The sequence below is a fragment of the Dendrobates tinctorius genome, unplaced genomic scaffold, assembly GCF_039654945.1.
Source record: "Dendrobates tinctorius isolate UK_male_01 unplaced genomic scaffold, ASM3965494v1 ptg000174l, whole genome shotgun sequence".
Classification (NCBI taxonomy): Eukaryota; Metazoa; Chordata; class Amphibia; order Anura; family Dendrobatidae; genus Dendrobates; species Dendrobates tinctorius.
In genome coordinates, this window is record NW_027361841.1 from 10,646,853 (window position 1) to 10,660,152 (window position 13,300).

Genomic DNA, 13,300 nt, shown 5'->3' on the forward strand with positions numbered 1-13,300 from the left:
GAAATACTTTCTCTCATCTTTCACTGATCTCATGAGCTAGAGAGGGCAGCCTACAGCCTCGCATCCCTGCTGCTAGGATCTATCAGCTCTTAAAAAATATTTTTTTCCCTTCTAATTACATAGGGTGAAAGGTGAATTAAAACGAACCGTCTGGCAGGTTTTAGCAAGGAGCAGATTTCTCAGCAGCTTGTAGCAAGGAGGCGATTATTTAAATGGCTTGCAGTAGAATGTACTGATTGCCTTGTTCTTCTGAACATAGGACTAGGAGACAGCACAGCACTGGCAAGGACTAAGGAATGACATGTCTCTCTGTAAACAAATGTCATGCAAAGAGACCACTCTGTAATACACATCGTAATGAGGCATGACAAATAGGAAATGTGCACTAGGAAGAGAAGGGATTCCTAAGGGAGACACGCTGAAAAGAAAGCTATTTTCCAAACTCCAGCAGAAAAACGAAAGTCTTTCCTAAGGAGAGCCACACAGAACTGACCAGCATGGCATATATTCTCATTAACGCTTTGCTTTATCTTGGACTTCATGTATTTTCATCTTTTGCCACTGACACCAGCCAGCCGAGACTTCGCCTGTCCTATAAAGGTAAGATGGCGTTATTAATTAGAGATTAAAATTCTAGAATCTGTTTACCGAAATAGGTATAAAAGTAAGACTTTCTATTCGACAGCTTTAAAAATTGGAATTTGTTCAGCCAGGGCATCTTTACACGTCACATTTGGGAACTGTATGGATAAAGGTCACTATAATCGCTTATTTTTCATGTGTGATGACAATGCCTAATGATTATTCACTTTTTAAATGTTAAAGCCAGAAATTGTGCGTAATATGCTGAAAACCGCCTGTACTCACAAATTCAATGCTGCAAACTAAGGACATTTAATAATGCTGCAATTTTAAGCCAACATGGTGCTAAGTAAATTCAATGGTTTTACGCATCGGGATTAAAGAGTTGAAAGAAAAACTATAATGAGGGTTTGTGTGTGATGTGTAATTGCTGTGCTGTAGATGTATATGAAGGGAAATATGATGCCATAATTACAGAATACCCAATTTTCCTAGGTCAGATGTTGTGCTGCAGATTCTTCAAGGCTGACACGACCATAAGTGCAGCAGTACATAAAGCGTGTTATATAACAGATACCACAGTGATACTTAAGAACAGCCAAATAACAGAATAGAATATTCCTACTGTGTCCATATTACTTAACTGACTTCTCATCACAGACTTTAATTAAATATTAAAAAAAATCATAATAAACTAAACCAAGGTGCTTACTTTATTAGAGAACTTTTAGCCCATGCTTATCCTAAAAATTGTTAGCTGGAGAAGCTTGTGGAGGGCATTGTGATTGCAATGATCTTTTTACAGATAACTGTAAATGTAGCTATTATATCCCTATTAGTATTCTGATTACACCACCAGCAGTCTTTAGCATATAGCTTTGCTTTCCCAATTTGGCCATAGCAGTTTTGTTTCCGATTTTAAATTAGAAAAAAAATAAAGTGTATAATATACGTCAACTCTGGTCATGGACAAGTGATAAATGTTAAACAGATCAAATAATTTTGATAGGCCTTCATGCAAACTACTAATAGCTGACAATATGTGATCTGTTGCCATTTTGGTTCTTCAGTTGACTTGAAATCACCCATTACTTGATACTTGTAAAATCAATGCAATGACCAATAAATACCACTTAGTCCTAAAATGAATGCTCTTGTTTTCTCTTTTTCCTTCCCATTGAATTGTATGTTTTATTGCCAAAATTGTAAATATGTGTAATCCTATCAGCCAAAGAAATATTATATGTCAGATTCTCATGGCTGGTGATTGATTTATATCTCACGTGTAGGGTAAACTTAAAAAGTTAGTCCAGAGTTCGGAAAAAAATGAGTTGTGTATTTTCCAGAAAAATGTATGCACTTTCCAGAGCCACATTTGCCCTTGTGCTACATGTGTATTTGATGCTCAACCCCATTTACTTGAATAGGGGTAAGCTATTTTACCTGATAAAGGATAAGAAGCCAGCCTTTTGCCTTTAATACCATACAACCTCTTTAAAGATTATTATTTTATAGAAACCAAACCTCACATCATACTAATTCAAAGACGTTAAACCATTTTTCACTTTTGTCACACTGCATTTACTGCTTCCAACTAATGCTTAAATATATTCTGCTGTGGCCTACAGAAGAAGCCATTGTGACATTGATTCAAATTACAACCTTTTGTACTTTGAATTGTCTATTCTTTATTACTATGGCTTGCATTAACAGGCTTACTATTAAATAGTCTTGAATCTCTTATAATTAGTAAAAGTCTTTATTTAGCTCCTTAGTGACATATAATCCCGAAAACGTTTTCCTATTTCTTTATGCTTAGAAAAATATTTGCTTCTGTACATCATAGTTACATACAACCATTGACGCACATACGAGATATGTCATTGGCCGTGTCCCTGCCTTTGGTGCTGAGCCCGCATCCTTCCTCATGTTTGATGGCTGATTTAATCAGCTATCAAGTTCCTCTAACAGCCGCAGCTGGATCCAAGATCCAACTGCGGCTGTCCACCAATTAAATGACACTGTTAATCACTGACAGGGGCATTTAACATGTGCAGACAGGAAGCATGTCATTGATCCTGCCCATCGATGCGCTTGCCACACAGTCGCTGATGGACTGTCTTGACATCCACATGTGTGTTGAAGATCCCCTGTGCCTGTCATCACAATGTTCCTGTGAACACCGTTCTGTGGCCTACGTTCATAGGAGATTATGATTTCTGCTATGTGCAGTACAGGCAATCGTACAATGGCAGCATAAACTCTGCTAAAGGGACTATTAAGACTGTAAATAGTAAAAAAAAGATTTAGAAAATATGAAAAAAAATAAATAAATTTCCAATCACCCCCCTTTTGCTCCATTAAAAATAAAGCAATAAAAATACACATGTTTAATACCATTGCATTCAGAAATGTCCAATCTATCAAAACATAAAATAAAGTAAACCGATCGGTAAACGGCCTAGCGAGAAATAAAAAATCCCCCAAAAGATAAAACTTTTTGGCAATTTCATTGCATTTGTAATTTATCCCATGTTCCAATACACTATATAGTTTTAAGTACAAGTGTAAAAATAGAGCAATGTAAAAATGCTTTAAAAATAGAAGTATTAATAGTTTGTTTTTATTAATTAACAAAATGCAAAGTGAATAAACAAATGAGAAATCAAAATCTAATCAATATTTTGTGTGACCATTAGTGTTGAGCGATACTTTCCGATATTGAGAAATATCGGATCAGATTGGATCGGACCGATACCCAAAAGTATCGGGTATCGCCAATTCCGATACCGGAAATCCCATTCACGTCAATGGGACAGAAATATCGAAATTAAAGAAAACCCTTTCTTTACTTGCACATCCAGTTCAGGAGGGGGGAAGAGTGTGGGCGGTGCATGGGCGGACACTGTGCGTGTCTGTGTGGGCCTGCTGGGGGTCTGTGCGGGCCTGCCGGGGGTCTGTGCGGGCTGCCGGGGGTCTGTGCAGGCCTGCCGGGGGTCTGTGTGGGCCTGCCGGGGGTCTGTGCGGGCTGCCGGGATCTGTGCGGGCCTGCCGGGGGTCTGTGCGGGCCTGCCGGGGGACTGTGCGGGATGCCGGGGGTCTGTGCGGGCCTGCCAGGGGTCTGTACGGGCCTGCCGGGGATCTGTACGGGCTGCCAGGGGTCTGTGCGGGCCTGCCGGGGGTTGTGTGTGTGCAGGCATCGTCCGATGGGACTACAAGTTCCATCGAACTATGCCTGCTACAATGACAGTGATTGACACATTAGCCAATGATGGGACAGTAGTAGTCCCGTCATCCGGCTAATGTGTTGAATGTAAAAAAAAAACAAAAAAAACATACATACTACATAAATATTACATTCATAAAACATACATACATACTACATACTACATACATTCTACATATATACTACATTCATACAACATACATTCATACTACATACATACTTCATATATACTACATTCATACAACATACATACATACTACATATATACTACATTCATACAACATACATACATACTACATGCTACATACATACTTCATATATACTACATTCATACAACATACATACATACTACATACATACTTCATATATACTACATTCATACAACATACATACATACTACATATATACTACATTCATACAACCTACATATATACTACATTCATACAACATACATACAACGTACATACTACATATATACTACATTCATACAACATACATACATAGTGCATACTACATACATACTACATACATGCAACATACATAAAACATTCTACAGACATACAACATACATACTACATACAATACATTCATACATTCATACAATACATACATATAGACATACAGTACATATAACATAGAGTACATACTCACCATCACTTGTCACTTTGATCCCCGAAGCCAGTGTCATCTTTAAAAAATATTAAAATAGCAAACAACCGATATACTCCCTGATCCACAGAAATCCACGAGTGTCCCACGACGATCTCCCGTAGAGAACAGCAGCATCAGCTGATGCGACCGCTCTCTAGGGGCCCCAGGAATACAATGACGGGAGGTAGGTATCCTTCCACACTGTATTCCTCCGCCACTGTAAAAAAATAGTCACTAGTCTCACTTTTGGCATTGCTGTGTGAGAAAGTTCCCACGCAGCTTTTGCCATAAAGTGAGACCAGTGAACTATAGTAACCTCTCAGTGATGCACTGCAGGAGATCGTCGTGGGACACTCGTGGATGTCTGTGGATCAGGGAGTATATTGCTTGTTTGTTATTTTAATATTTTTTACAGTGAGATGACACTGGCTTCGGGGATCAAAGTGACAAGCGATGGTGAGTATGTACTCTATGTTATATGTACTGTATATCTATATGTATGTATGTATTGTATGAATGTATGAATGTATTGTATGTATGTAGTATGTATATATGTATGTTTTATGAATGTAGTATATATGTAGTATGTATGTATGTTGTATGAATGCAGTATACAGTGGGGCAAAAAAGTATTTAGTCAGTCAGCAATAGTGCAAGTTCCACCACTTAAAAAGATGAGAGGCGTCTGTAATTTACATCATAGGTAGACCTCAACTATGGGAGACAAACTGAGAAAAAAAAATCCAGAAAATCACATTGTCTGTTTTTTTTTCATTTTATTTGCATATTATGGTGGAAAATAAGTATTTGGTCAGAAACAAGCAATCAAGATTTCTGGCTCTCACAGACCTGTAACTTCTTCTTTAAGAGTTTCCTCTTTCCTCCACTCATTACCTGTAGTAATGGCACCTGTTTAAACTTGTTATCAGTATAAAAAGACACCTGTGCACACCCTCAAACAGTCTGACTCCAAACTCCACTATGGTGAAGACCAAAGAGCTGTCAAAGGACACCAGAAACAAAATTGTAGCCCTGCACCAGGCTGGGAAGACTGAATCTGCAATAGCCAACCAGCTTGGAGTGAAGAAATCAACTGTGGGAGCAATAATTAGAAAATGGAAGACATACAAGACCACTGATAATCTCCCTCGATCTGGTGCTCCACGCAAAATCCCACCCCGTGGGGTCAGAATGATCACAAGAACGGTGAGCAAAAATCCCAGAACCACGCGGGGGGGGACCTAGTGAATGAACTGCAGAGAGCTGGGACCAATGTAACAAGGCCTACCATAAGTAACACACTACGCCACCATGGACTCAGATCCTGCAGTGCCAGACGTGTCCCACTGCTTAAGCCTGTCCATGTCCGGGCCCGTCTGAAGTTTGCTAGAGAGCATTTGGATGATCCAGAGGAGTTTTGGGAGAATGTCCTATGGTCTGATGAAACCAAACTGGAACTGTTTGGTAGAAACACAACTTGTCGTGTTTGGAGGAAAAAGAATACTGAGTTGCATCCATCAAACACCATACCTACTGTAAAGCATGGTGGTGGAAACATCATGCTTTGGGGCTGTTTCTCTGCAAAGGGGCCAGGACGACTGATCCGGGTACATGAAAGAATGAATGGGGCCATGTATCATGAGATTTTGAGTGCAAACCTCCTTCCATCAGCAAGGGCATTGAATATGAAACGTGGCTGGGTCTTTCAACATGACAATGATCCAAAGCACACCGCCAGGGCAACGAAGGAGTGGCTTCATAAGAAGCATTTCAAGGTCCTGGAGTGGCCTAGCCAGTCTCCAGATCTCAACCCTATAGAAAACCTTTGGAGGGAGTTGAAAGTCCGTGTTGCCAAGCGAAAAGCCAAAAACATCACTGCTCTAGAGGAGATCTGCATGGAGGAATGGGCCAACATACCAACAACAGTGTGTGGCAACCTTGTGAAGACTTACAGAAAACGTTTGACCTCTGTCATTGCCAACAAAGGATATATCACAAAGTATTGAGATGAAATTTTGTTTCTGACCAAATACTTATTTTCCACCATAATATGCAAATAAAATGGAAAAAAAACAGACAATGTGATTTTCTGGATTTTTTTTTCTCAGTTTGTCTCCCATAGTTGAGGTCTACCTATGATGTAAATTACAGACGCCTCTCATCTTTTTAAGTGGTGGAACTTGCACTATTGCTGACTGACTAAATACTTTTTTGCCCCACTGTATATGTAGTATGTATGTATTATGTAGTATGTATGTATGTTGTATGAATGTAGTATATATGTAGTATGTATGTATGTTGTATGAATGTAGTATATATCTAGTATGTATGTACTATGTATGTATGTATGTTGTATGAATGTAGTATATATGTAGTATGTATGTATGAATGTATGTATGTATGTTGCATGAATGTAGTATATATGTAGTATGTATGTAGTATGTATGTATGTTGTATGAATGTTGTATATATGTATTATGTATGTAGTATGTATGTTTTTTGTTTTTTTTACATTCAACACAGCCGGATGATGGGACTACTACTGTCCCATCATTGGCTAATGTGTCAATCACTGTCATTGTAGCAGGCATAGCCCAATGGGACTTGTAGTCCCATCGGACGATGTCTGCACACGTACACAACCCCCGGCAGACCCGCACAGACCCCTGGCAGCCTGCACAGACCCCCGGCAGGCCCGCACAGACCCGCAAATTTTTTTTTGTTAGGAAGTTATAAAGGTTAAAAGTTGACCAGCGATTTCTCATTTTTGCAACACCATTTTATTTTTATGAACCACATCACATTTGAAGCCACTTTGAGAGGTGTATATGATAGAAAATATGCAAAAGTGACACCATTCTAAAAACTGCACCCCTTAAGGTGCTCAAAACCACATTCAAGAAGTTTATTAACCCTTCAGGTCAGTCACAAGAATTTTTTTGAATAGTTAAAAAAAATGAACATTTAACTTTTTTTCACAAAAAAAAATAATTCAGGTTCAATTTTTTTTATTTTACCAAGGGTAACCGGAGAAATTGGACTGGAAAAGTTATTGTGCTATTTGTCCTGAGTACGCTGATACCTGATATGTGGGGGCGAACCACTGTTTCGGCACATGGCAGAGCTCAGAAGGGAAGGAGCGCCGTTTGATTTTTTCAATGCAAAATTGGCTGGAATTCAGATCGGACGCCAAGTCACGTTTGGAGAGCCCCTGATGTACCTAAACAGTGGAAACCCCCCACAAGTGACCCCATTTTGGAAACTAGACCCCCCCAAGGAACTTATCTAGATATGTGGTGAGAAATTTGAACCCACAAGGGCTTCACAGAAGTTTATAACGTACAGCGGTACAATTAAAAAGTCATATTTTTTCCACAAAAATGATCTCTTCACCCCCATTTTTTATTTTTCCATGGGTAACAGGACCCTAGAAGTTATTGTGCAATTTGTCCTGAGTACGCTGATACCCCATATGTGGGGGTAAACTACTATTTTGGCGCATGGCAGAGCTCAGAAGGGAAGCATTGCCATTTGACTTTTTTGGATGGAATTGAGATCGGACACCATGTCGCGATTGGAAAACCCCTGATGTACCAAAACAGTGGAAATCCCCACAAATGACACCATTTTGGAAACTAGACCCCCCAAGGAACTTATCTAGATGTGTGGTGAGCACTTTGATCCCCCCAGTGCTTCACAGAAGTTTATAACGACCGGGCGTGAAAATAAAAAAATCGTATTTTTTCCACAAACAGGATCTTTTAGTCACCAATTTTTTATTTTCCAAAGGGTACCAGGAGAAATTGGACCCCAAAAGTTGTTGTCCAATTTGTCCTGAGTACTCTGATACCCCATATGTGGGAGAAAACTACTGTATGGGCACATGTCAGGGCTCGGAAGGGAAGTAGTGATGTTTTGGAATGCAGACTTTGATGGAATGGTCTGCGGGTGTCATGTTGCCTTTGGAGAGCCCCCGATGTACCTAAACAGTGGAAACCCCCCACAAATGACCCCATTTTGGCTACTAGACCCCCTAAGGAACTTATCTAGATGTGTAATGAGCACTTTGAACCCCCAAGGGCTTCACAGAAGTTTACAATGCCCGGGCATGAAAATAAAAAAATCGTATTGTTTCCACAAACATGATCTTTTAGTCCCCATTTTTTTATTTTCCCAAGGGTAACAGGAGAAATTGGACCCCAAATGTTGTTGTCCAATTTGTCTTGAGTACGCTGATACCCCATATGTGGGAGAAAACTACTGTATGGGCATACGTCGGGCTCGGAAGAGAAGTAGTGACATTTTGGAATGCAGACTTTGATGGAATGGTCTGCGGGTGTCATGTGCGTTTGGAGAGCCCCTGATGTACCCAAACTATTGAAACACCCCACAAGTGACCCCATTTTGGAAACTAGACCCCCCATGGAACTTATTTAGATGTGTGGTGAGCACTTTGAACCCCCAAGTGCTTCACAGAAGTTTATAACGCCCGGGCGTGAAAATAAAAAAATCATTTTTTTTCCACAAAAATGATATTTTTGCCCCAATTTTTTATTTTCCTAAGGGTAACAGGAGAATTTGGACCCCAAAAGTTGTTTTGCAATTTGTCCTGAGTAGGCTGATACCCTATATGTGGGAGTAAAACACTGTTTGGGCGCATGGCAGAGCTTGGAAGGGAAGGAGCACCATTTGACTTTTTCAACGCAGAATTGGCTGGAATTGAGATCAGACGCCATGTTGCATTTGGAGATCACCTGATGTGCCCAAACAGAGGAAATCCCCCAATTATAACTCCAACCCTAACCCCAACACACCCCTAACCCTAATCTCAGCCCTAACTCTAGCCCTAACCCTAACCCTAGCCCTAACCCTAGCCCTAACCCTAGCCCTAGCCCCAACCCTAGCCCTAACCCTAACCCTAGCCCTAACCATAACCCTAATGGGAAAATGGAAATAAATACATTTTCTTTTAATTTTATTATTTTTCCCTAACTAAGGGGGTGATAACGGCGGGTTTGATTTACTATTTATGGCGGTTTTTATTTTTGGCAGCTGTCACACGCTAAAAGACGCTTTTTATTGTAATAATAGTTTTTACATCACCATATATTGAGAGCTTTAATTTTTCCATATTTTGACCCACCGAGTCATGTGAGGTCTTATTTTTTGCGGGACGAGTTGACGTTTTTATATGGTATCATTTTCGGGCATGTGACATCTTTTGATCACTTTTTATTCCGATTTTTGGGACGCAGAATGAACAAAAACCAGCGTTTCATGAATTTCTTTTTGGGGGGTGCGTTTACACCATTCCGCATGCGGTAAAATTGATAAAGCGGTTTTATTCTTCGGGTCATTACAGTTACAGCGATACCTCATTTAGGTAGTTTTTTTATGTTTTGTTGGTTTTATGCAATGAAAACAATTTTATATAAAAATAATTATTTTTGCATCGCTTTATTCTGCGAGCTATAACTTTTTTATTTTTTTGCTGATTATGCTGTATGGTGGCTCGTTTTTTGCAGGACAAGATGACATTTTCAGTGGTACCATGGATATTTATATGCGTTTTTTTGATTGCGCGTTATTTCATTTTTTGTTTGGCGGTATGATAATAAATCATTATTTTTTGCTTCGTTTTTTATTTTTATTTTTTCAGGGGTTTGATAAAGGGGACAGTTTTATAGGGCCGGTTGTTACGGACGCGGCGATACCTATTATGTGTAATTTTATTGTTTTTTTTTATTTCCAAAAAATGAATTTATTAGGGAATATTTTTTTTTTTTATTTATTTAGCGATTTTTTAAAAATTATTTTTACATTTTTTTTTAGCTTTATTACATTGTCCCAGGGGGGACATAACTGTCCTGTGACAGATAACTGATCTGTCACATCACAGATCACTGTGACAGATCAGCGATCTGTCACAGGCATAGACGCAGACTTCCTCATGCCTGCACTTTGCAGGCACTGAGGAAGCCAGCTCCCTGCAGGCCCCCGAAGGTCCCCGTCGCCATCTTGGATCCGGGGACCTTCAGGGAAAGAGCCCCCCTCAGCAGCGCTGCACATTGCGCTGCTGTGGGGGGCTCAGGGAAGCACGGAGGGAGCCCCCTCCCTGCCGATGCTTCCCTTTAACCCGCGGTACACCGCGATCGTGTTTGATCACGGTGTGCAAGGGGTTAACGTGTCAGGGCTGTCCGTGACCGCCCCTGACACATTGTGCCGGGTGTCAGCTGTGATAATCAGCTGACACCCGGCCGCGATCAGCGGCGCTCACCAAGTGGGTGCCGCTGATCGCTATGGGGTAATATTCCGTCCATGTGAATTGGGGCCCAGGTCACATGGACAGAATATTACGTCCAATGTAGGAAAGGGGTTAAAGAGCATTTCCTCTTTCTCAACCTCTGGTCAATTCAAACTTGGTATCCCAGATCCAGTGACTTATCTTGAAATATATGGAGTTATATGACCAGTTTTACAAAAACCCATGATTTTGTCAAACTTTTTGGGGTTTTGTATGTGCTATATGTGTCTGTGTGTTACCATACAGAGGAAGTGATGTGCCTTGCAGTTTGTCCTAGTTTTGCTAGCATCTGTTGATAAGGCATTGCACTTATATAATAAATTATTGGAAAATTCATACAAAGGTAAGGTGGTCAAACCTGCATTTGCACACCCGTGTATTTACGTAAGCATTCCAATACCAGACTTACTTGTGTACTCTCTAGAAGAATATTTACTGCAATACAACTAAAATACTGTTTTAATGAGTGTTCACTATTTTACTATCTTCCATTTCATGGCTTTGACTTGTGCAGTTCAATTGCTGAAGTTGATTTAGTTAGTGGTCCTAACGTCTGAAGAAGTTTACCCTATGATAAGATGCAGAAAGACACACAGCTTGGCTGCACCTGGAGCAGTCTGGCATTTATATCTTCACACGGCATACACTAAATTCCCTCTGATGAGTGTCAAAATGGAATCTGCTCAAAAATTCCTTGCGCAGTTATATAGAGGTATTACGATTTGTAGTTACTGTACCATATGGTCCCTAATGTGAACTATTCAATACATAAACTATTTTACTTGCTTTTTGATAACTTCATATACTTAATAAAAGCTGAATGACATTTTAAAGTTTCTTTCTTTTTTTTGCATGCCATCAATCTGAGCTACAAATGAGCATGACCGTAGTAGGGTCTGACACCTCTTCTGTTCTCATGATGTGTAATAGGCCTCTTGTTTGATGGTTACTTGGGTAAATAACCTAACAACGTTAGTGATGCACTGACCATTACGAGATACGGCCAAGTTTGGTAAAAATGTATTATGAACCTGAAATGTGTTGCTGTTCTTGCATTTTACAAGTGGCTATTTTGAGCCCCTAAATAAAGTGCTGAGATACCTAGGTATCTTCTGTACCCCTTATTGCAATGTAATTATCTCCTGGGTTAAAATATTATAAACAAGAGATTCATTTAGGTATGTTCCACTAATGCAAATCCATTCCTATCCAATATATGGAATGGATAGGATAGGATACAATTGTTGATTTGACAATTGGTAAAATTATAGAGACATTGATGGACTGTAGAATCAAATAGAATTTCTGATATGATGAAATCCTTGCTTGTTCTGGACATAGTAGTCCTATCCTTCACTGTTAATCACTGAGTTGAAGCCCCTTTTGCCTTTAAAGTCCAGAATGTGTGGGGATTTCAATAAATAGAATTCAATTATTCTGAAACTTTCCCACAAAAATATATATCAATCTGCTCAACTTATTCTGCTCTATAACATCTGACCTATAAATTGCTCAGCATTTCCAAGCTCAAAATTTCCCTTTAATTCAAGGCAATTGTGACCCAATATTCACAGCAGTCTCTATTAAAACCTCTTTAGATCAGTTCAGAAATGTACTTGCCCTTAGTAATTTTTGGCATTTGACGTTGTGCACCATTGGATTCTCACAGAGTGATAGCACTGTATTGTTCATGTCCATGCGGTATTTTATCTACAAAAAGATCTTCTAAGTTCTGTAATGAATTATCCGAGGTGTTGTACTGATAGTTTGTGCATTGCCACTAGTGTAAATGTCTGGAACTTCACCTCTAATTGTCTTACATCTGGTACTGATCTCTGCATCAAAGCAGCAGACGCTACATAAGGGGCTTAAGCATTTGTATGATGCAGTGATAATTTAATACAACTCTACAGTTTTTACCTTTGATGTTATCCTCCACAGTAAGTTGTTTGCTAGTTATCTCTTGCTGCACTATTTCCCAAACATTCACAATGTTCACTTAATGGAAGAGGCATAATATAGATGATTTCTTTCAGGTAATGGCAAAGGAACAAACTTTAATGATAGTAACATAGTAACATAGTTATTAAGGTTGAAGGAAGGCTTTAAGTCCATCTAGTTCAACCCATATCCTATCCTAACCTGCCCTAACATGTTGATCCAGAGGAAGGCAAAAAAAACCATGTGGCAAACACTAAGCTTCACATTGGGGAAAAAAATTCCTTCCTGACTCCACATACGGCAATCAGACTAGCTCCCTGGATCAATGCAATATTAAGGAAACTAGTGTATATACCCTGTAATATTATACTTTTCAAGAAAGGCATCCAGTCCCTTCTTAAATTTTATTAGGGAATCACTCATAACAACATCATATGGCAGAGAGTTCCATAGTCTCACTGCTCTTACAGTAAAGAATCGGCGTATGTGATTATGCTTAAACCTTCTTTCCTCCAGACGTAGAGGATGCCCCCTTGTCCCCGTCACAGGTCTAAGAGTAAAAAAAGATCATTAGAAAGGTCTTGGTATTGTCCCCG

At 39.6% G+C, this 13,300-nt stretch overlaps 1 protein-coding gene across 4 annotated transcripts in view; it reads left to right on the forward strand.

Annotated features, from left to right (window-relative positions):
* Position 1: 1 nt before the first annotated feature.
* Positions 2–13,300, forward strand: part of SEMA3E (semaphorin 3E) — a 379,235-nt gene continuing 365,936 nt past the window's right edge. For 3 of the 4 annotated variants that reach the window (XM_073551307.1, XM_073551308.1, XM_073551306.1), the window contains exon 1: positions 2–600. In XM_073551307.1, coding sequence (XP_073407408.1) covers positions 498–600 — 103 coding nt within the window. In that variant the 5' untranslated portion in view covers positions 2–497. The remainder of the gene's footprint in view (positions 601–13,300) is intronic. The other variant, XM_073551305.1, reaches the window with a different exon arrangement.